The sequence below is a fragment of the Amphiura filiformis genome, chromosome 18 (genome assembly GCF_039555335.1).
Source record: "Amphiura filiformis chromosome 18, Afil_fr2py, whole genome shotgun sequence".
Lineage (NCBI taxonomy): Eukaryota > Metazoa > Echinodermata > Ophiuroidea > Amphilepidida > Amphiuridae > Amphiura > Amphiura filiformis.
Window position 1 is genome coordinate 63,888,338 of NC_092645.1, and position 25,878 is coordinate 63,914,215.

Here is a 25,878-nt window from a genome sequence, read left to right on the forward strand (position 1 = left end):
CATTCCCTTTATAAAGAGTATGGCTCGGCCACCTATGGTTAAATATTTTATTTTTGAAAAGACCATACATACCAGGGTCATTCAGTACATAAAAATAATTTGTATAGCCCCTCTCGAAAACTAGTGCGTTGCATATGTACTTGCTCAATTAGCATTTTCTACAGTTCTTTTTAATGGACCTTTACATTTTACATGCAAAGTTTATGGCAATAAAGATTAGAAAAAGCTGGAAAGATTGCTATAGTCCCATTTCAGGCCATTTTAAGCGCTTTAAAAAGGCTCATAAAAAAGAACCTCATACAATAACAAATTTTGCATCGAATGCTACTAGAGCAAATCCGAATATAATGAATACTTCTGAAGAGGGGCTATGAAACAAACGTGCGGCCCCTGTAAATAGCCATTTTTTTTTCTTTTTTTCCCCGAGGTGTTGGATGATTTGACTACTTCCGACGCGTCAGTGGAGGAGGAAGTAGTCAAATCATCAAACACCGAGGGACCAGTAGTTTTGAATATTTTCCCGCAATGGAACATGTTATATATTTTTTACTAGACCTCATAAATATTTTTACCATCATAGTAAAAATAAACAAAAGTCAAAACACACCGTTACCGGTCAGCGTGCCGGCCGGCTAAATAAGTTAAATATTTATTTTGCCTACCTGATTTTATTGAAGGATTTCTGTTCAATTATTTTAGATTTATATTAATTCAATTGTTTTTTAACATTTCATAAATAACATTTTGTTTCATAAAATCCGAGAATAAAACGTCAAATTCGCGTCTTATTATCCATCGGTAATCTCGTAACTGCAGACGCCATTTTCACAATAAACGCATCTGCAGAATCGTCGTTGTGTTTAGGTCTGGACCCTGAGGCAGCTCAGCATAATACTTGGTTACTTAATCTGCAATCGAGCGGCAGACGGGGGAAAACCCACCACCAGGGTGCCAAATGGGGGTCGAAATATTGATTCTCTATTGAAACATGTACCAACTGTTAAGTCATTGTGGATAGATACAGCTTAAGCCACTACTTAAGCGGTCCAAGTATACCGCTTAAGTAGATCATACTTCAGTTACTGTCCGTTTTCCTATACACAATACACAGTGCTCTCACCATTGACGCGTGGCCTCTACAAACAGTGTATGTTATAGGTATATGGGCATTGCCTAGTTAACATCACTGTGTGAAAAATAACCGGCCAATATTTTAACTATTCTCCAAACTTCTAGCAAATATATTTCTCTAACATGATCTAAAATTACAGCTAGATTTGATGTTCAGAAGGGGTCGCACTTTCGTAGAATATGAGTGAGGGCAAAGCATAGCTAGCTCATAGCTAGCCAACTCCCCGTGTTAATTGAATGGAGATTTGACCGAAAATATTGAGCTATATTGGTAACGGACCGCTCCGTTCTGAAGGATGCCACAAAAAACGGTACAAGCTACATTTAAACTATTCTATGAAATTCTAGAAAATATAGTTTTGTAACATGTCCTAAATTTTTAGCTAATTTAGATGTTTGGAGAGGGTCGCACTTTTGTAATTTAGGGAGGATATGTAAACGACAGATAACACCAAAAATATGAAGAAATTATTTCCAAACCGTGTTAAGTCAACAATCATTATGTTGCTCATTTTGAAGAATGCTGGTTAACAAAAAGCAGGCCATTGTCTCATTTCGTGAACAAAGGTCCACATACCATTGTTTCCTTTCGTTTCCTTTATAATCGGTTACCCAACTGAAGCTATAATACATGTAAAACAGACACATGTGCACAACCAGAGAAGATCCGATTTAATCAGTTGAGCTGTTTCAATGAGTGTTATCTTGGTTTAATAGCTTTTAATGGGGTTTAAGTCCTGCAAAGGTCGAGATGAATTCTACTGTAGACATGACTGCATCATGTTGTACAGTGCAGTGTGGAACGCTTAGAATTATTGTTGTTCCTTTTAATATATAAAGTGAAATGAAGAAATTCACATTTGGATCAATACGCTAGATTTAGGGTTTCTCTACCGAAAGTCAATTTGTCCCAAATTTCTCCCCAAAATGCAATAGGGGAATTGCATAACAATAGATACAGTTCGGAGGTTAATCAATCTCCTTTGTTATGCAATACGCATATTGTATTGTGGGAAGGAATTCCGGCACAAATTGACTTCCGGTAGATAAACCCTAAATTTGCGTTGAATTATGACTTTGTCCGGTCCGCTTGAGAATACTGCAGTGAAGATTCAGGGGGCGTGCAAGTGTACAGACTATGGGCCCAATGCTGATGTAGTTCTTGAGATACAGCTTGAGGCGAAAAACTGACGTAACTTTTGTACCCAATTCAAGACAGCGCAATGCTAATTGGTCAACAAGCCCAAAACTAGTGTGAACTGAGGAGTTGTCTCTAGAAGTAGAAAATATAGCGTGGCTTCCTTTCCGCTTGCTACGTTACATGTATCCTCCAAAACCTGGATTATATGTAGCTGAAAAAGAAGAAAAAACAGAACAAATTAAGATGACTGTTAATGGTGAAAAAAGAGTGCAAAAAATATAATAATAGGAATAATCAAAAGGGGATGAGCGAATATTTTGTCCACCGAATGATAAACAAGCATAAAAGAGTAATTTCAATCATAATAAAAATCTATAGGTTAAATTCAGACTTCAGCTCTCATCATGATAGGCCTATATTTTGGACTTGGAAAACAATAACCAGAAAAGTCATAACCGTTCTTCGACGCGGACGCATAAGCCGCCGGTCCTGTGTAGGGGAGAGCGGGGAGTGTTCGCCCTATATTTTTCTGACCAGCCTAGCGATGTCAATTTTAAGGTTAGGGATGACCTGATTAGCCCATGTGAAAGCCCTATGTTTTAGCTATATACGACCACAATCCCAGAACTATAGGCCTTACAATGGCAACAGGATAGAGCAAACAAAAAAGTTTTGCAAAGTGGCGAACTTGCCCCATATTGGGGCAGGTTCGCCCATATGGTGGGGTAAGTTCACCCTGATCACAAAAAAAAAGGTTTAAACATTGCATAACAATAGCATATTAAATTCAAACATTTAGCAACAGTATACAGGGCATTCATTCTCTTCTGGGGAGTCACTAAATTTGTTGCAGGGGTCGGGTCAGGGTAAAATGTAGGGGTCCAAAGTGAGCTTAAACGTATCATGTTTTACAACTTCGGGGAGATTATGGATTAGGACATAAACGGTGGTATGAGTAATACTGATAACACACAGCTTTAAAAAACATGCTTTTCAGTAGTTTTACCTTGTTTAATGGTATAATTATAAATATTTTGCATAATACGCTGATGGGGCAGGTCCGCCCTCCAGTTTGGGGTAAGTCCGCCCGGGGAAGATATAGGGCGAACATGCCCCATCCTCAAAAGGGCGAACGTGCCCCTTGTGCACATTTTTGTATGTTCTTCAGGGTATGCAAAAAACAAATCGAATAAGGAGTTTATAACTGCATTATATCTTTGACAAATCCCATATGTTCCTAATACAGATTTCCATTAAAACCATCTGTATTTATGTATCAATGATAATACAACATTATTAATGCAAGAAAAAATTACGTTTTGGTGTAATTTTTTTGTTTTGGCTGCAGTTCGATGAACACGTCCCTATAAGTCGCGTAGCTAATATGAGAAGTTTATAATGACCTATGTCACCTAATTTTGCCATCACCAAATTCCCTGATAGCCATGGTGCTGAGAAACAAGGGGTGGGCGAACCTGCCCCTAGGGCGAACACTCCCCGCTCTCCCCTACAATAGTACCACGCCTATACTTGTACAATGTAGCTTGCAGTCAGTTACGAAACGAGTAGGGTGTTACTTCCGACAGTCCCAATCCGTCCTGTCATAGGCAAATCGGGCCCAGGAGTTATTGAGCCTAAATGTGCCTGTTTTGGTTGTACCTTTGTAGATATAATAAAGTAAAAATAGTAACTGTACATATGAATAGCTTATTTCCAAACCGTGTTAAGTCCACAACCCCATGTGTCTCATTTACTGGTGTGATACAATCACAATTACTTTGACAAGTTTGACATTTACAACAATGAGTTGTACCATCAACAAGCTATTATTTACCATAACAATGCTGCATAACAATATGCAGACTATTGTTCTCATTTGAGAAACAAAGCCTCACACAGTATTGTTACTGTGCATGCATCCACTGTTTGCTTTGTAATGGTGCATTCAACTGAAATTATAATACCTCCCATTGCAATATTGCACAGGTAAATCAGAAACATGGGTTTGTGGACTTAACACGTTTCGGAAATAAGCTCTTCATATACCAACCTCCTCCGTGATTGTTATAGTGCACATAGGGGTCATGAGATCTTCCACGTCGCGGGTCATATCCTGACCCCTGTCCTGGTGACATGTGTGGGTTGTACCTGGTGTCGTATCCTGGTCTCACCCCACGGGGCATCTGATATGGTTGGTGTGCCGAAGGATGGGAAGATCTCGATGGTTCGACAACCTAGGTATAAAGATGAATTTTTGTCTGTTAGTTTTTGCCATTTAGACAAAGTCAATTCTGTAATATCTGGCATAGCGAACGTTATTTAATAATCTAATAATAAATTCCTTCGTCTTCTGATCAAGAGGTGCTCATTTGTACCCCTACAAAACTTAATTAGCCCTTTATATTGTGTTTTGGATTATAATTGGCAAAATAACATTATAAATATTTTTCCGTTTTTCATACTGCGCGCGCCAATTATATTCCCAACTTCCGCTCGCTTAAATTGACATAAGAATACAGCAGTCACGCATTACGCTAAGCACAACCTAGCACGTCATTATGATCATTCTTTATCAATCCTTGATGTTATGAGTCTTTGTATAAGCCGAAAAAAGTATATTTGGCGAGTGAATGCATAATATTAAGGTTAGGAAATATTTTACAGTATCTTGCGAATGGTAGTTAGCTTTGGCAAAAATTGCATTGATCATTTCATAGCGAGCGTGTAGAAGAATTCAAATATCACAGATATACTTTTGTAGGTTCTGTGGTTCTTGAGTTATGTTATGTTATGTTATGTTATGTTATGTTATGTTATGTTATGTTATGTTAAGAGGGCTGAAACAACAACACTCATTAACAACAATTAATCAAGCATGTTTTCAAAGTATGTGATTTGTAGAATGAACTTTTGCAAAACATCAAAGTAGTATTTTTCAATATTGATTTAAATAGTGAAAATCAGACCACAGAGTGATGGTCAATTGACCTTTTCAATAAATCCCATAAGCCTTTGCGAGTACACGTCACTCGTCATTTGACGTCACACCGATCTGCGCCGATGCGCACGTCGTTTATCGAACATCGTTAGTGCGCATTGCAAATCGGCGTGACGTCAAATGACGAGTTCTCAGGTGTACTCCCAAAGGCTTATGGGATTTACCGAAAAGGTCAATCGATTGAGAAAACCGCACTCTGAAACAACCACAGCCGTGGTCCGTACACTACGAACCAGTGTAGAAAATAGACTACTTACACGAAATAGATCCACCTGTTCGTCATCGGGTTCTCCTCTACACCATCGTCTGATCTTGAAACAAACGGCGATTACTGTTGCCAAACCAATGATGAATTCAAAGGCACTTATTAGAAATAACGCCACTAAAACGTTGAAAGTCGCCTTCTCGGTCTGTTTGAGGGAAATGTAGGTGATTGGTTTGTTATCTACAGTGAGGCTATTTCACCGCATATGAAAATGAGTTCTACAATTCAACGAATAAAAACATTCAATATATTTGCTTTGTATAACTCATTATTTTTTTCTTCCACATAATTATAGATTCCACCAGGAGAATAAAACGAAACGAACTAAAATTTCTAAACATACGTTTATTTTTTTAATTTTTAATTTTTTTGGCAGATGAACAATTAATTTGGAGACCAGATTGATTAAAATTGGAGCATTTTTCAATTGCCGACACATGTGGACCCTAAAATATTAGCATTTGGCATTTGTGGCTATATAATGAATACATTGGTATATATTTGGCATGGTATGGATTTTAACCAGCTTTTACCTACATAAGCTGCCGTTTTGAATTTGTGCAAATTAGGCACTGTTCCACTACTCTGATTTTCTGGGACTTTTGATATGATTTTGTGTGAGCTTTTAGGAGATGGATGCGTGTGACATTGATTCTGTTGCAAATACTTGTTGTTTAATGCCAACATGACAAAACATGTATAGTACTCTGCTGAAATAAACTGTATTATTTTAGCAAAATAACCTAAAGTGCCTTTACGCCTTAAAGCCATATTATAACATTTGCTGAGGAGGACGCCATCAATATGTTTCAAAATTCTGGGGTTTTTTACACGATTATATTGTACTTAAAGGGGGGTAACCCTATCAGTTTAGGATATGGATTGTCTTCAAACTTACATACAATTTCAAATATTGTCCCCTTTATGCATCTATGTGACAAAACGAGAACATTTTCAGCGTAAAAGTGAATAATTAGCACAATTAGTAAGCCAATACGTTGGTACCATGAATTGCATTGTGGTCCGGCATCCAGAAACAACACTCCCGTCGAGTGCTTCGCCATACCACTACGCTCATCTTTCTTGTGACAAAATATCTCATTCTTTTATTTTAATTTGACCCTGATACATTTCCTTTTAATTTTGTATATTATCATCACGTACATTTTACAATTATTTTAGGAACTGTTTTAATGAAAAATGGGATTTTTATAATATTTTAATTAATTAATTAATTAATTTTATAGTGGGGACATTTTTCTCATATTTTTTTCATATTCCTCGTATCATGCTTAACAAGATAAGGTCTTGTTTTGTATTTATTTAATCCCTTATGTATTTCTTTATTTTTGTTTTAAGCGTTTATCATTATAGCGCCCTCATGGATTCGGACCTATTTCCGTTCGTGCGAATTGGCATGGGAGTAAACGGCTCTTATTCACGGAATCATTTTTTCCTACCCAGAATGTCGAAGGTGGTTACCAGTATAGCCTGTTTGTTTCTTGATTTCTCCAAAAATACATCAAATTGGATCGTCAAATTTCAGGATGGTAATGAGAAAAATATAATTTATTAAATGATACCAAAAACCACAGACCCTAGAAAAAAATGAGAAAAATCGGGGGGATGATGCTGTCGATCGGGTCACGGACCTTTAAACCAGCATAACCTGCAAAAATCAAGACCCTGGGTGCTGCAGTTTTGTCAAAATCCGAGATTTTGAATAAAACGCAGGAACCGTCGCTTTATTATTACGATGGAAATATTAGTCGAACACATATGTGATGTTTATAACACAGTACGTACACGGCGTGCGGAACGGTGATCTACGCAACGAAGGATCGTACCGTAACACAACCGAAGGAGTGATACGTATTGGTAGTTTTCTTTGCTTTGCCTTATATTAGTTGTTCGGCTCAAAATTAAAAGGGGATTTATCTGCCAGTAAAAGCTAACATTTTATGGCAAGTAACAATGGTTTTGTATTGGATTTGTACAGAATAAGCAGGGCTTTCAACTTTATGGAATTGCTTGGCGTGAGACACTGTCGAACAGGTGCGTACTTTTTGCCGACTACACTGTTCATTTTGACCCATGATTACTTGAGCCACGGCGCCCCCTAGATTCTCAAAAGTGAGGAGGGGGTAGGGACAAACAAATTATTTTACAATGCATGAGATTTTACTCATTTGACAGCTCCTTGCGTGATATTTACTACTAGGCGTGAGATAAAACTACCTTGGCGTGAGACCGTGAGAAATGGGTGAGACTCACGCCCAATGCCTGAGAGTTGACAGCCCTGAAATAGTAAATAGAATAATTCTGTAAATACCTTACAAGAACTCTCATCATCATTAAACATTAGACATTTATCGTATTTGCCCTTGATGCATTCATACGCTTTTATATCAGATCCCAACAAGGCAATCGCCAATACCACTACTAATAATGCACTTATGAAGTCCAGTGCGAGCTGAAATCAAACAAAATTAAACAGGAAACATTAGTAAATGGTTGGCGTTGTCCTATTACTATTAGACTAAGTGATTTATTAACATAAATGACCAGATTTAGGCATCATCACTTGTGAAAACTGCAAACGATTGCATTGCACCAGTGGTGTGTTTTGACGTCAGAGGTCATTTTTATTCCTGAAATATCTCAGACATGCGTCATTTTCATCATTCTGTTGTCAAATGAAATAGTTAATTATTTTTATCACATGATATACAAGAAAGTGACAATTAACGATAATTCAATCATAATCATGGATCAAAAAGCATGTGTTTGACATTTGTACCCATTACAAAGGTCAATGACCTCTGACGTTATGACCCACATATTACATGACATTAGCTATGGATCAAGAATCATAGGACTGCGATATCAATTTGCATTCAAAACTTTCACAAGATGTTCTCAAATATGTGGATTCGCATGAAATTGTTGTAAGGGGAAAACAGAAGCGATAATTACTTTTACAGACCCTGTATAGACGACTCCAACGAGCCAAGTCATGGTCAGGATTTGGTCGGCCATTACTGGGTCCCCGCAGCACCCAACTGGTGTTGTGACTGCCCAATTGGCTGGATTAAAGCCGCTTAAAATTCGATGTTAGATTCTTTTGTGTTGTAAACTGTCATCATTCTTTTGTCTACATGTGTGATAGAATGCAATTTAAAATACCCTCCAAGGCCGCATCATTTCACATTGTAGGTGAGATAGAGCCGACGGGGACCCAGCTATGGCTGCCATTGAGGTGTAGGAATGCGTGGAATTGGATTCGTCTATAGGCTTACTTACCAAACATGTCCTACATCTATCGTCAGTTTTTCTGCAACAACAACAGCAGCATGGCAATAAGCATCCTCCGAGAATTCCAACCAGAATAGCCTATAACAATAATAATAATAATAATAATAATAATAATAATAATAATAATAATAATAATAATAATAATAATAATGATAATGATAATGATAATAATAATAATAATAATAATAATAATAATAATAATAATAATAATAATAATAATGTCTGAACCCTTTTTCGATAATGGACTTTAACGCAAGAGAGTTCAAATAAGCCCCTACTCCCGCAATGGTAACCTACAATATAAATGAATACCTGAATACAAAACCCACCTCAGTCCATATTTTGGCCAAATTGAGTTAAGCATGGGATTGTTGCTTATACATAGGCATATCATATGTAAAAAAAAGAACAATACAAATACACACTCTACCATTCTACGTGTGTCTATTGAGCATGTGAAATCCTAAGGACTTGGGTGGTTTTTGCACACATATTATAGTGTCCTCGCAAACAGGGCATGATGGCCGACGTGCTAAATTGAGGTGATAGCAACATGTTGACGGAATAGGTGGTAAGAACGCAGAAATGAAGCTGAACGCGCACAGATCAAGAATAAATGACTGAGAGCAAAGGGTAAAGAATACACATATGTGATTCAAAACACAGTCCAAGTCCGGCATACTCATTTGCATGTTAAACTTGCCCTATTTACGTACCAGGTAACGCTTACTGAAGAAATTAAAATGATGCACAATTTTGTTTAGTTTTCTCAAAATCACTGTCAATGGACTTGGGTGTGTTTTGTATTCATGTATTCAAATATACACTTACCCATAATCCACCAAATATTGCGACATAAAACTGCGTCCCATTCTGTAAGTCATTTATATTGCCAGCATTAACAGAAAATACCAGGATCCCGCCCACGAGAGAAAGAAGACCGAGAAATATAGTAATTATCCCGAGTATAATTCGACAGCATTGTTTACGACACGACTTGCACGTACAACACATAGTGTTTGAGCCCTAAAATCAGTCAAAAAAATAGATAACAAAATAACAAAAATAAATTACAACATTAGCCAAATTTAAATAGCCAATACATTATCAAAATCATTTGTAAAATAAAACGAAATTATTTGTCCAATAGCTTCAAATGGTATAATCACTCTATGAATAGTGCAGACCTATTGTTTCGTTTTACTCCCTGAAACGTCAAAAAGCACATGTTGAGTTGACTTTTTTTCTCTATTTTAAATATACAAAATTTTAATGACAAATAAAAACACTTACCGCTTATTGGCTCAGGTATATCATAGAAATCTGTTTCCTTTCATGAACATTACATTACATTATTACAGCCTGGGGTAATCGAAAGAAAATGCCTGCCACACTACTCACACGCATATTCTATAGACGTACCCAAACGTCATTTAATAACGCTTGGTCAAACGTGGCGTGAACCACGAAGTAGATCTGTTGTACCCAAAATTGTTAACTAAATATTGTTCAGTGTTTTCTCAACCGTAAAGTTCACAGGAATCTGGTCACAAAACGTTGTGCGTGGCGAATATAATATTATGTATATGTTGTTATTGGTTATCCTGCTGCATAATAATTGGGTAATAAACGGTGGCCTAATTACTATGCAATTGTCATTAAGATGCACTTTTGCTTAATTGTACTATATATAATAATTATTATCTTTAATCATGATGACTCATTATTTTCAGTTTGAAACAATTCTCAATTTGGATTGTCGATAATACTTGCTCGTGTACAGGCCCATTCGGAGATCGTCTGTACACTGCACTGCCAAACGCTCACAGCGTCATTAAAAAATTGCCGTGATAGTACGGCGAATCCTCTCGTTTTTCAACAGCTACGCATGGCGATTTTGTTCGAGATAGGGCGAGCGACTCAGGCTAAGCATACCATTTACACGATATGAGATACACCACAGAGCCTGCCACAGAGTTTCTATTCTACGTTTTTACGATTTGCGCATGTACACCATATATATTGCCATTACAAGAAAATTCGATTTGTTGTCAGGTAAAACCAAGGTTTTGTTTCCAATACACTAACTGAAAATGCAATATACTAATTAGCGGCGATTGCTGTATGCTGTGGATATATTTTACTGCATTTAATCCGTAACGATTTTGAAATCGTTCATCAAAATTGTGATTTTTATTTTGAGAATTACAATTATACAAAGGAACACGTGTAGGTGCTGTATAGAATATTAAATCACATGTCTATAATACAATGTACACTATGCCACTTTCTTTATCTGCGTCAATAATAGAATATCGATTTCAATCGAATTGAATACATCTCTTCATTTTGAGTTTGTACTTTACCACTGAGCGATCTAGCGATCGATTTCTAGCCAATCAGATACGACTCCTTTTCTTGAGTTCGGTGAAATACCACTCGCCCGTCGCGCACCAACGAAGTATTAAGTTTATATTTATAATATAGGGTGTCGACACTGTGTGGCGTAACTAGGGTAGATTTCTTTTTGACATTGCGGGATGGGGTTGGAAAAATATCTTGAAGTATAGTTGATCCAGCACCTTTTTGCGACAAACTTTTCCATTTTGTAGCTAAACTGTTGAAATATGGTGCAAATGTGGAATAATTTTGCCAAATATGAGGTTAAAGCCTTAATGTACGATTTCCGTGAAATTTTGATTTTGTTATTCTTTATTCAAAATGTTGAAATAATATTACCGTAGTAATAACAGATAAGACGGGGAGGGTTGCTGTCCATTTTAGGTTGAAATAACAATTTAAGTAAAGTGAAAGAAACCTCACTGGCTATTTTGGCCAATTAAAGGGGCATTTCGTGATCCACAGCCTCATCCCCCCACTTTTCTCAAAGAAAGTAAACAGTACAAATATGAAAAAAAAAACAGGTTTGAAAAAAAAATAACAAATTTCATATTATAAGATCGTACATTATGGCTTTAAGTGGTACCGATTTGGCGCCACCTAGTGGTATCAATTGTAACAATGATGAAACACATGAATGATATAACGCGGAATCAGTTATTTTCAGCTAAACATGAATTTGATGTTAGCTTTTTATGTCACGCTATACCTTCCTTTTATCAAAGTTGATATACCAGAGGTTTTCACACCGTAAGGGCATTCCATGGGCGCTTTTATTGGCAACATAGGCCTACATGATAACTACATTTTATGAAAAGCAGCTAGATGTATCTCTTTTTCCACATTGCAAGGAACAAATCAATAAATATCAGACCATCATAATTGGCGGTCAGTTCAAATTATCCTAATTCAATGAGGGTCAAGGAATACTCGTCACATATAGACAAATATGTTATTCAACATTGAACAACAGAAACAAAACATTTGATGAAGACATTGGTGCATATAATATATGGTGCGAAATTACACTTAGCAACACAAATTTTTACGATTTACATCAGCCATTTTCGATTTTTCACCACTCAAGTACTGCATAGAAAGTGTCAAATTTGTGGGTGGGGGGGGGTTGACCCCAATACATACACAAAGACATATTGGAAGCAACAATTTGTCATTAACAAGAAAAATGATGATATATTGGCAGCCATTTTGAATTTCTAATCAGTAGGGGATCAAACGTTATCGAAGGTCAAAACTTTGGTCGGATTTGTGTTCCATAGAAACAACTTTACTTGTTTCAGAAAAAATATGATGATTCGCCCAGCCCTATAGACGCTGGAGCCGAACCAAAAATATTGTGAACTTAGAAGTCGTGTTCATTTCCGGTCGCTAAGTTACATGTATCCTCCATAACCTGGATTATATGTAGCTGTAATAAACGGAGAAATAGATGCAAATAAAGATTACTGTTCAAATTACAAAAATGGATAGTAAAGCGGGGAGGAAAGACTATTTTGACCACTATAATTGATACGATATGAAAAGTTGCAACAACTAATACTGTGTGTTGATGGGTCAACAACGCAAGATACTCTCCAATTTGACAAGACCGCAGTAAGTTTAGGTTCTTACCAGCACCTACCCCACCCCCTCCTCCATGCATGGGATGCTAACCGCCCTGATATTCAGATTTTTTGTACTACTTGTAGGGCAAAATAGGTCAATGTCAATAGGCCTCAATGGTACTTGACCTATTTTGCTGTGTTACTTAGGTAATTACGAAACATCCAAGATAGTGCAATCCTATCCTTATTTGATTTGTTTCATCAAAACGAACATTTTGACACCTCTTTTGGCAAAATCGGAGCACTTTTCTGAATCTTTGTGACTAGAGGAATACATTGGAATGGTTTTTAACACCATTTGAAATTTGACCCTGTGCAAAATTCGATGGCCTTTTACCCCCCTTGGGGCAAGTTTATATTTTGGGAACATCTTGATTATGTTTTAGGGTCATCTCCGGAACCTAAAAAAGTTTGGTTCGGTCCTGTGGGGATGCAAAGCAGGTGGTCCTATCTCTCCGAGTAAACCCATTTTACGTGAACTTAATCCCCTTGCGGTTGAGGTTTCCCAGAACGCCATTTCGCAAACGTTTTTACGTCATGATCACACACAAAAGAAGCTTGACGTTTGGAACAAAAAAGTATTTTAACCTAATTCAATCACTAATTTTCATCAATAGGTTTTTTACCCAAACCAAAAGAGATTTCTAATAACTGCTCTCATTAGATGAGGAAATATAGAAACTATCGTTCTAAAATTTACGTATTTTCGTTCATAATTTACTGCTCGCTATAGATTTTCGCGTTCCCTGCAACTACTTGAGGCTTTCATGGCAGAGTGGTGTTGAATAGATAAGCCTCTCTATAATCCTCTAGACGTTGAAATTTGCGCTTTTGAAGCGCATTTCGCCAACTCTTTAAAGGGCATATATATTGCTCGGACAACATCATATCATTGATATTCCGCAAAAACCAACTGTAAGCGGTGAGTTCTTTCGAACGAGACAGATTTGACCTAGAAAATAGTGTGATGTCATGAAATGAAGTGTGCCAGCTTTGAGAGAATGGACTGTCGACACTCTCAATGCACAGAACGTATACTGTTTTTGTTATCAGAAAAAACTCTGAATCAAGTATTACAAATTTAATGGTTTTTACACATATGGATACAATCAGGCCGCTGCTTTATTATATATTAGTAAATATTGTGATATTACAATTCATATGTATATTAACTTAATTAGAAATATTTGGACTAAAAAATAAAAAATATTTTAGAGCAATGTTATCGTGCGAGCTAAGAATTTGAGCGTGATGTATATCTATATTGTATTTATTATGCAAATAAACAATTTCAATGGCCTTTTGTTGAACATCCCGATTTATCGTGGTACATGGTCGCGCATTATACACATGATCTGACTATCAAAAGAGCTCATATCGAACTCATGTGTATAAATGCTCGGGAACATTTACTCTTCATTTAATGTGACGTCATCAGTAACCTGTATTGGAAATCAATTTCGCTTCGAACAGGTGAAGGACCGTACGAGGTAGCATTTACCAACACAATTTCTGTTTTTTCAGGAGGAATACGAATAAAAAATTGCAACTAATGTCAATTTGTAATGTAATAATTATTCTCTTCGAATGGAGTTAAACTTGTTTTTGCAATAGATATGCCCTTTAGTAAGTCTATACTAACCTCCTGCATTATCGTTGTAGTACACATTGGGTTCATTATATCTCCCACGTCGGGGGTCATGTTCATGTCTCTGTCCTGGTGACATGTATGGGTCGTACCTGATGTCGTGTCCAAGCCCATCACCATGTGGCATTTGATTTGCCAGGATTACCGGAGGTTGAGACGATCTCGATGGCTCAATAACCTAGGAATGAAAGTGGTTTTTTTTATTTGTTGCCATTTTTAGAAAAGGAGTTTTGATTCTTTTTAAACAATCAAAACTCCTTTTCTAAAAATGGCAACAATTTAAAATATAATATCTTTTGAACAAGTTCGTTTTGAGTGTTAGATTCACCCGTTAACATGGTTCTTTTTGTACAATTCCAAGAACAAACGAGGGTATTAGAATCACATTTGTAGTGACGTTTCACCACTACACTAGTGGTTTCATATCAGACTGGCAACTCGTCCTTATTCATAGCAATAGATGACTACAATTTTGACTATACTGCCCTGCACTACAACGTTCACGCGGTACCGATGCATTGAACCATAGATGTCAAAGAAAGGCTGATCACTCGCACCTGTAAGATAAGTAACTTTGAAAAGAGCAGTATTGTATTCAATCTATGTTTGCTGACATACACAGGTGATCAGTACAATCTGCTTGTAGTGCAGGGGGGTCTATTCAAAATGTGTAGTCATCTATTGATATGGTAGTTAATCCGATTATAACGTCACTTCTACGGCGTATAGCCATCCGTTTTTTGTAATGTTGCAACGTACATGTATTTGATCCACGTCTGCCTCGTCGTCGTCATCGGTTTCCCCTCTACAGAATCGTCTGATCTTCAAACTAACGACAATTACTGTTGCAAGCCCAATGATGAATTCAAACGCACTGATTACAAATAACGCTATTAAAAAGTTGAAAAGCTGCTTCTCACCCTGTTTAAAGAGGAAAATAAAAGTTGTCATAGTGATTGTGCATTACTGATAAAGTGTATATTGCATAATATAAAAGAAAAACTAGTTTTTTCGTCGATAAAGCATGTTTATCAGCGAAAAAGTCATTTGAGCACCGGGACTACTCTCTAAATGTAAAAGAGTGAAATTTTCACTCCCTGAGTGAACTGATTTTCAATCTTATCGAGTAAAATTGGCTCCTATTCGAGTGACAAGAGAATAACATAATTCACTCTAAAAAGATTGATTAGTTTTCACTCAATTAAGAGTGAATTACCACTTTTTTTTGGAGTGAGAGTCATTTCATTTCCACTCTTTTGAGAGTGGGTTTCAGTCTTTTAAGAGTGAGAAAGGACTCTTTTGAGAGTGAAATATTTTCACTCTTTACAAAGAGTGATTATCACTCTTCAAGAACTGGTCCCTTGAAGTGAAAATTCACTCTAAAAGACAGGGGGGCCGGCCAAGATTGACTGAATTTTGACGTCGTCATTGGTTTTACACGTAAACACAAAAATGTGTCAAATTATTCCAAAACTGTACGCATGTTATTAAGTACTATTTTATCAGTCTAAATCCGTTGAGGTTCGACAGTGAACCTCATTGTAAGTACTGTTTTTTGAATGTTTTGTATGAATAACGCACGGTATGTTTATGATATATACTTAAAATTTCCTCCAATGTGTGTCACGGTTAGCGTGGTGTAATGGTAAAGTTTTCGCCTGCCACGCATAGGGTCCCGAGATCGAGTCTCACTCACTCCCGGCTACAATTTTTTTTCTTCACATTCATTTTGAATCCAAAAATATTTATTTTTATGTGAAAGTGTATACATTCACTGACAAATATATTTTGTGCATTTTTTTTCTGTAACGGGGCCAATAGAGCTAAAAACACAACTCGGCACAGGGCGTCCAATGTCCAGGCAGTGTTGCCGTCATATTGCCTGTTTTGTTTACGATATTGGCTGTTGCCACATGAATAATGTCGTCCACCATCGTCTGCTAAAAGAGTGAATTTTCACTCTTTTACATTAAGAGAGTAGCTGGGAATAGTCAGGACTTAACATCTTACTTTTCTCGAAACTTTCTAACCAAAAACATTCCGAAGGACGGTGTTCTCTCGTGGTTTATATACCCAACCCTAAAATGCACCATGGGAAGAGCGGAAGTCATAATTTAATCTACAGATGTTGCAAATTAAATTCAGATTTTATTTTTGCATGTCAATATCCCAGCAATATCCCGGGACATCATGCGCCAGAAGCGTTAAAAACGTCAAAATTTGCTCATAATCAGACTCCATTCGGGGGAACTGAACAACCTGCCCCCCCCCCCCCCCACACACACACACACAACTTTCAATGTGCTGCGCACGCCACTGGCCAGAAGCAATAATTCTAGCCACTAGCTCAGCCATGCTCTCCCATTTCCTTATTGCTAAATATTGTTCAGATGTTTGTTAAGTTGGGTCTTCACCAATGACTTACCCAGTATTGATTAAATGTTGTAAATACTAGGCAGTTGTAAGAGCCCAATACGTAACAAAATCCCAGTACGTATCAATTTGATACGTATTGGGCTCAACCTCTTCTACCTAGAACAAAAAAGTGGCAAAAAATAATTCATCCCGCCCAATACGTAACAAAACTAAAATTTGATTAAAATTACTTTATTCATACTCCCTCCTCTGTAGTGGTTTTTGTTACGTATTGGGCTCTATACATTTTTTTTGTTACGTATTGGGCTCCGGTTGTTTTTCAAGCAAATTATGGATATTATGTGCATGTGTTTTTATAGAAGTACTTTATATTGACCCAGTAACTCATTTTGAGTCTTTCTAGAACAAAATATTTGACAGTGTTTTATCTCTAGACTTGGAATTTATTTGTTACGTATTGGCCTCTGGTTATTTTAAAAGGACATTATCATGATTAAATGCATGTTTTTGTTATAGAATTACTTTATATTGACTCAGTAAATCCTTTTGAGTCATTTTGAGTCTTTCTAGAAAAAAAATGTTGACAATGTTTTTTCTCTAGACTTAGAATTTTTTTTGTTACGTATTGGGCTCTGGTTATTTTTAAAGCAAATTATGGGTTTTAGGTGCATGGTTTTGTTATAGAATTACTTTATATTGACTCCGTAAATCCTTTTGAGTCATTTTGATTCTTTCTAGAAAAACAAATTTGACAGTGTTTTTTCTCTAGACTTAGAATTTTTTTGTTACGTATTGGTCTCTGGTTATTGTGGTGATTAGTTGCATTTTTTGTTTGCTATAAACTTACTTTATATTGACCCGGTAACTCATTTTGAGTCATTTTGAATAATTCTAGAACAAAGCTGATTATGGTTATTAGGTGCATGTTTTTGTTATAGAATTACTTTATATTGACTCAGTAACTCATTTTGAGTCATTTTGAGTCTTCTAGAAAAAAATTTGACAGTGTTTTTCTTTAGACATAGAATTTTTCTTGTTACGTATTGGGCTCTGGTTATTTTTAAAGCAAATTATGGTTATTAGTGCGTGTTTTTGTTATAGAATTACTTTATATTGACCCAGTAACTCATTTTGAGTCATTAGTGACTCTTTCTAGAGTCATTTTGAGTATTTTTAGAACAAAATATTTGTCAGTGTTTTTCGGCTGGATTTTTTTTGTTACGTATTGGGCTCTATACATTTTTTATGCGTTTTGGAGGTTACACTGTCGGAAAAGCTCTTTTATCCGGATTTTTTCGCATATATGGACATGACTTGACCTCCGGTTAATATTTATCGAAGAAAGAAAACAATTCGAGTGGGTCTAGATTTTTGTTACGTATTGGGCTCTATACATTTTTTATGTGTTTTGGAGGTTACACTGTCGGTAAAGCTCTTTTATCCGGATTTTTTCGCATATATGGACATGAGCTGACCTCCAGTTAATATTTATCGAAGAAAGAACAAAATTCGAGTGGGTCTAATTTTTTGTTACGTATTGGGCTCTTTACATTTTTTATGTGTTTTGGAGGTTACACTGTCGGAAAAGCTCTTTTATCCGGATTTTTTCGCATATATGGACATGACCTGACCTCCAGTTAATATTTATCGAACAAAGAAAAAATTCGAGTGGGTCTAATTTTTTGTTACGTATTGGGCTCTTTACATTTTTTATGTGTTTTGGAGGTTACACTGTCGGAAAAGCTCTTTTGTCCGGATTTTTTCGCATATATGGACATGACCTGACCTCCAGTTAATATTTATCGAACAAAGAAAATAATTCGAGTGGGTCTAATTTTTTGTTACGTATTGGGCTCTTTACATTTTTTATGCGTTTTGGAGGTTACACTGTCGGAAAAGCTCTTTTATCCGGATTTTTTCGCATATATGGACATGACCTGACCTCCAGTTAATATTTATCGAACAAAGAAAAAAATTCGAGTGGGTCTAATTTTTTGTTACGTATTGGGCTCTTTACATTTTTTATGTGTTTTGGAGGTTACACTGTCGGAAAAGCTCTTTTATCCGGATTTTTTCGCATATATGGAAATGACTTGACCTCCGGTTAATATTTATCGAAGAAAGAAAACAATTCGAGTGGGTCTAATCTTTTGTTACGTATTGGGCTCCATACATTTTTTATGTGTTCTGGAGGTTACACTGTCGGAAAAGCTCTTTTATCCGGATTTTTTCGCATAAGGAAATGACTTGACCTCCGGTTAATATTTATCGAAGAAAGAAAACAATTCGAGTGGGTCTAATTTTTTGTTACGTATTGGGCTCTTTACATTTTTTATGCGTTTTGGAGGTTACACTGTCGGAAAAGCTCTTTTATCCGGATTTTTTCGCATATATGGACATGACCTGACCTCCATTTAATATTTATCGAAGAAAGAAAACAATTCGAGTGGGTCTAATTTTTTGTTACGTATTGGGCTCTATACATTCTTTATGCGTTACACGGTCGGTAAGGCTCTTTTATCCGGATTTTTCGCATATATGGACATGACCTGACCTCCAGTTAATATTTATCGAAGAAAGAAAAAATTCGAGTGGGTCTAATTTTTTGTTACGTATTGGGCTCTATACATTATTTATGCGTTACACGGTCGGTAAAGCTCTTTTATCCGGATTTTTCGCATATATGGAAATGACTTGACCTCCGGTTAATATTTATCGAAGAAAGAAAACAATTCGAGTGGGTCTAATTTTTGTTACGTATTGGGCTCCATACATTTTTTATGTGTTTTGGAGGTTACACTGTCGGAAAAGCTCTTTTATCCGGATTTTTTCGCATATATGGAAATGACTTGACCTCCGGTTAATACTTTTCGAAGAAAGAAAACAATTCGAGTGGGTCTGATTTTTTGTTACGTATTGGGCTCTATACATTTTTTATGTGTTTTGGAGGTTACACTGTCGGTAAAGCTCTTTTATCCGGATTTTTTCGCATATATGGACATGAGGTGACCTCCAGTTAATATTTATCGAAGAAAGAAAAAAAAAAAATTCGAGTGGGTCTAATTTTTTGTTACGTATTGGGCTCTATACATTCTTAATGCGTTACACGGTCGGTAAAGCTCTTTTATCCGGATTTTTCGCATATATGGACATGACCTGACCTCCAGTTAATATTTATCGAACAAAGAAAAAAATTCGAGTGGGTCTAATTTTTTGTTACGTATTGGGCTCTTTACATTTTTTATGTGTTTTGGAGGTTACACTGTCGGAAAAGCTCTTTTATCCGGATTTTTTTCGCATATATGGAAATGACTTGACCTCCGGTTAATATTTATCGAAGAAAGAAAACAATTCGAGTGGGTCTAATCTTTTGTTACGTATTGGGCTCTATACATTTTGTATGTGTTTTGGAGGTTACATTGTAGGTAAAGCTCTTTTATCCGGATTTTTTCGCATATATGGACATGAGCTGACCTCCAGTTAATATTTATCGAAGAAAGAAAAAAAATTCGAGTGGGTCTAATTTTTTGTTACGTATTGGGCTCTTTACATTTTTTATGCGTTTTGGAGGTTACACTGTCGGAAAAGCTCTTTTATCCGGATTTTTTCGCATATATGGACATGACCTGACCTCCATTTAATATTTATCGAAGAAAGAAAAAAATTCGAGTGGGTCTAATTTTTTGTTACGTATTGGGCTCTATACATTCTTTATGCGTTACACGGTCGGTAAGGCTCTTTTATCCGGATTTTTCGCATATATGGACATGACCTGACCTCCAGTTAATATTTATCGAAGAAAGAAAAAAATTCGAGTGGGTCTAATTTTTTGTTACGTATTGGGCTCTATACATTATTTATGCGTTACACGGTCGGTAAGGCTCTTTTATCCGGATTTTTCGCATATATGGAAATGACTTGACCTCCGGTTAATATTTATCGAAGAAAGAAAACAATTCGAGTGGGTCTAATTTTTTGTTACGTATTGGGCTCCATACATTTTTATGTGTTTTGGAGGTTACACTGTCGGAAAAGCTCTTTTATCCGGATTTTTTCGCATATATGGAAATGACTTGACCTCCGGTTAATATTTATCGAAGAAAGAAAACAATTCGAGTGGGTCTGATTTTTTGTTACGTATTGGGCTCTATACATTTTTTATGTGTTTTGGAGGTTACACTGTCGGTAAAGCTCTTTTATCCGGATTTTTTCGCATATATGGACATGACCTGACCTCCAGTTAATATTTATCGAAGAAAGAAAAAAATTCGAGTGGGTCTAATTTTTTGTTACGTATTGGGCTCTTTACATTTTTTATGCGTTTTGGAGGTTACACTGTCGGAAAAGCTCTTTTATCCGGATTTTTCGCATATATGGACATGACCTGACCTCCAGTTAATATTTATCGAAGAAAGAAAAAAATTCGAGTGGGTCTAATTTTTTGTTACGTATTGGGCTCTATACATTTTTTATGCGTTTTGGACGTTACACTGTCGGAAAAGCTCTTTTATCCGGATTTTTCGCATATATGGACATGACTTGACCTCCAGTTAATATTTATCGAAGAAAAAAAAAATTCGAGTGGGTCTAATTTTTTTGTTACGTATTGGGCTCTATACATTTTTTTATGCGTTTTGGAGGTTACACTGTCGGAAAAGCTCTTTTATCCGGATTTTTTCGCATATATGGACATGACCTGACCTCCAGTTAATATTTATCGAAGAAAGAAAAAAAAAATTCGAGTGGGTCTAATTTTTTGTTACGTATTGGGCTCTTTACATTTTTTATTCGTTTTGGAGGTTACACTGTTGGAAAAGCTCTTTTATCGGGATTTTTTCGCATATATGGACATGACATGTCCTCCATTTAATATTTATCGAAGAAAGAAAAAAATTCGAGTGGGTCTAATTTTTTGTAACGTATTAGGCTCTATACATTTTGTATGCGTTTTGGAGGTTACACTGTCGGAAAAGCTCTTTTATCCGAATTTTTTCGCATATATGGACATGACCTCACCTCCGGTTAATATTTATCGAAGAAAGAAAAAAATTCAAGGGGGTCTAATTGTTTTGTTACGTTATACGTTTTGACTCCGGCACTCTCAGAAAAGTTCTTCAATCCGGATTTTTTTGCATAAATGGAGTTTACCTGACTTACGGTTAATACCTATCGAAGAAAGAAAAAAAAGTGGAGAGGGTCTAATTGTTACGTTATGCGTTTTGGCTCCGACACTGTCGAAAAAGTTCTTTTTTCCTCGTGACATTTATCGAAAAAAAAAAAATCGAGTTAGTATTTATTTTAAAATTTGTACAGATATAGAAACTAAATGTGTTTTTTTAATTTAAATTTTTTTGAAAGACTTAATTGATAATCTAACAAATATCCAGTAGTAAAAATTGACAATGTCCCTAATGGATGAACCAGTATTTAATACTTGTTTGGATTTTTAAAATCTGAAGTTTAAAAAAAAATCGACTGGACCGACCGGCCCATTCTTCCCATTTTGAACATAGATAGTTAGGGGGAAAAAGTTCACTTTGGTGACCACTCTCTGGCTAGTAAGGTTTGACGATTGATTCGACTTCTATGGATCATTTAGAAAAAAATAGCCACCATGTCCCTCGCGAAAATCCGGCATTTTTCGCTAGAGGCCAAAATCCCAAATTCCACCATTTTGAAAATTTAAGTTTTGAACCAGAAAATCATGCACAAAGACACTTTTCGGGTATGTCGATGGCCATTAGTTTGACATTACGCATCATTTTCACCCAGAAATCCAAGATGGTGGCACGACACCATCATGAAAAATGATGAACAAGAGGACCTTAAATCGTGTATAAAGACACTTTTTTGGATAAGTCGACCACAAGGATTTCAAATTTGACATTACTTTGACATTACCTCATATTTATCCAAGATGGTGGCCGCCACGCCATCTTGAAAAAAAAAGCGCACCTGTGAACAAAGACACTTTTTCCGGTAAGTCGACCCCAAGAAATCCGATCTGACATTAATTTGACGTTACAAAATAATTTTTTTTTTTTTTCCAAGATGGCCCCCATTTGGTAGAGCGTATGTGATTTTTGAATAAGAGCAGAAGCATAAGTGTGTCATTTCCGCATCTGTTCAAACTGCCAGATCTTGGCATCCCTTATCTAGGGATAAGGCGCCTTACCTGTGGTTTAGACGGCCTTATCCTGGGTTTACGTTCCCTGTGGCTAAGATGCCTTAACCTTAGCATATCGCAGTCTAAACCCAGATAAGGCATATAAACCCAGACGTCCCTTATATGGTTTAAACTGCCTAATGCGCCGTGGTGTTTGACCCCAGATGCCTTATAGCGACGATAGACCCCAGATAATGCAGTCCCCAACCCCAAATAAGGCAGTCTTTTAATCCTAAATAAGAACATAAACCCCAGAAAAGGCATCTAAACCCCACATAAGGTGCCTTAACTCTAGATAAGGGTTGTTAACCCCAGATAAGGGTCGAAAATCTCAGATAAGGCATCTAAACCCAAGATAAGGCGCCTTAACCCCAGATAAGAGACGTAAACTCAGATATGGCAGTCTAAACCCCAGATAAGGCGCCGTCTGGGGTTTACTTCTCTTATATTAGGTTTATGTTCCTTATTTATGGTTAAGGCGCCTTATTTGGGGTTGGGACTGGTTTATCTGAGGTGTACGTCCCTTATCTGGGGTTACGGCGCCTCATCGGGGGTTTAAACTGTCATATCTGAGTTTACGTCTCTTATCTGGGGTTAAGGCGCCTTATCTTGGGTTTAGATGTCTTATATCTGAGGTTTACGACCCTTATCAGGGGTTAACGACCCGTATCTAAAGTTTGGGCACCTTATGTGGGGTTTAGATGCCTTATCTTAGGTTTATGTTCCTCATTTAGGGTTAAAGCGCCTTATTTGGGGTTTGGACTGCTTTATCGGCGGTCTACGTCCCTTATCTTGGGTTACGGCGCATTATCTGGGGTTTATATGCCTTATCTGGGTTTAGACTGCGATATGCTAAGGTTAAGGCATCTTAGCCACAGGTAAGGAACGTAAACCCAGGATAAGGCCGTCTAAACCACAGGTAAGGCGCCTTATCCCTAGATAAGGGATGTAAACCCAAGATAAGGCAGTTTAAACCCCATATAAGGGACATGAACCCCAGATAAGGCGGAAATGACACACTTATGCTTCTGCTCTCATTCAAAAATCACATTCACGCTCTACCAAATGGGGGCCATCTTGGATTTCTGGGCAAAAATTATTTTGTAACGTCAAATTAATGTCAGATTCGGATTTCTTGGGGTCGACTTACCGGAAAAAGTTTCTTTGAACACGATTTTAGGTAATTTGGTTCAAAACTTATTTTTTTCAAGATGGCGTCGCCGGCCACCATCTTGGATTTCTGGGTAAATATGAGTTCGTAATGTCAAAGTAATGTCAAATTTGAAATCCTTGTGGTCGACTTATCCAAAAAGTGTCTTTGTACACGATTTAAGGTCCTCTTGTTCAAAACTAAATTTTTCATGATGGTGCCGGCCACCATCTTGGATTTCTGGGTGAAAATGATGCCGTAATGTCAAACTAATGTCAGAATCGGAATCCTTGTACTCGACATACCCGAAAAAGTGTCTTTGTGCATGATTATAGGTGCTCTGGTTCAAAACTTAAATTTTCAAAATGGTGGTGGCGGCCATTTTGGATTTTGGCCTCTAGCGAAAAATGCCGGGATTGTCGCGAGGGACATGGTGGCTATTTTTTTCTAAATGGTCCATAGAAGTCGAATCAATCGTCAAACCTTACTAGCCAGAGAGTGGTCACCAAAGTGAACTTTTTCCCCTAACTATAGAATAGCTTGTTATTTAGAGGGCGAATGCGTACGGGATGAGAGTGTGCTGGGAAGAAAGTGTGCGGGCCGCGTGGAAATATACGTGTTGAAAGTTTGCGGGGTGAAGTGTCCAGTATTATCCCATACTTACAATTTATTATGAATCGGATATTCATATTGGTATCGGTACCTTGCGAAAAAGTTATATTCGATCGTCGATTTATATTACACAAGATAATAATTATCTAGCTCTGTTCAGTAAGCCAATGGGCGAATATCGTAATTATACGAAAAATATGTCCAATATACGATATTTGTTAATGTCACTGATATAATATGATATCAAGCTATTTAAACGTGTGTGCAAATCCTATTGGGAAATTATGAAAAAAGTATAAATTATTACCCTGGTGGGACAGAAAAGGTGTTATTTTAATGCTTACATTCTTAAGAGGGTTGACCGAGTGTTGTATTCTTTCTTTTTTAATTTTTTAAAATTGTTTTATTACTATTATTTTCCTCTCAAAACTTGCCCCTTCTCTAGATCGTGGCCCCATTTACCCCCATTTTTTATTTTACTGAGAAATGTGCTCAATTTTACTGGGAGAATTTGCTTTAAAATGAGTATATATGGCCGTTGCCATGGAAACTGCCTTCACTTTGAATGCTCCTAATAGCTTAAACTTAAAGTTTATATATCAATAATATAAAGTTTAATACAAACTTTTGTAATGCAAGAAACTGCTCAAGATTATAAAAGAGGCTCCATCACTAAAACACGCATTAGTGCCTACTTTTAATTTCAAGAGTTCATAGGTCTCAGAAAAATGTTTGTATTGACTTTTGATCCAAATATCCATCGCAACTTGCAAAAAAACCCAAAAAATCAAATGTCTTGAATCAGTTAGGACGCGGGACTACCAATTCTTTAGAAATGCATAGTCGCGCTAAAAGTCGATCAATACATGTTAAAATCAGCACAATTCAGAGATACACCTTTTTGCTATGAAATTTATTTTCTCGGTCAAATATAAAGCAATATTTTTTTTCTTCAGTAATGCCAAGACATAGTGCTTGGATATACATTTTTTTTTAAATCCTGGTGTTAAAATTCAAGCATCAGATTTTGTCTTTTAGTGTGACATTTTTG

At 36.6% G+C, this 25,878-nt stretch overlaps 2 protein-coding genes across 2 annotated transcripts in view; both read right to left on the minus strand.

Moving 5' to 3' along the window:
• Window positions 1–1,780: 1,780 nt before the first annotated feature.
• LOC140138916 (uncharacterized) lies at window positions 1,781–10,351 on the minus strand. Its single transcript, XM_072160698.1, has 7 exons — window positions 10,144–10,351; window positions 9,682–9,876; window positions 8,839–8,928; window positions 7,868–8,008; window positions 5,528–5,680; window positions 4,323–4,506; window positions 1,781–2,483 (listed from the first exon to the last, which is right to left on the minus strand). Exons 2-7 carry the CDS (start codon window positions 9,862–9,864, stop codon window positions 2,449–2,451), a joined length of 786 nt encoding a protein of 261 aa, XP_072016799.1. The 5' UTR covers window positions 9,865–9,876; window positions 10,144–10,351; the 3' UTR covers window positions 1,781–2,448.
• A 746-nt stretch (window positions 10,352–11,097) lies between these two features.
• The window catches only part of LOC140139300 (uncharacterized), a 33,554-nt gene continuing 18,773 nt past the window's right edge, over window positions 11,098–25,878 (minus strand). The window contains exons 2-4 of the mRNA XM_072161080.1: window positions 15,283–15,444; window positions 14,518–14,701; window positions 11,098–12,679 (exon numbers count right to left, since the gene is read on the minus strand). Coding sequence (XP_072017181.1) covers window positions 12,645–12,679; window positions 14,518–14,701; window positions 15,283–15,444 — 381 coding nt within the window. The 3' untranslated portion in view covers window positions 11,098–12,644. The remainder of the gene's footprint in view (window positions 12,680–14,517; window positions 14,702–15,282; window positions 15,445–25,878) is intronic.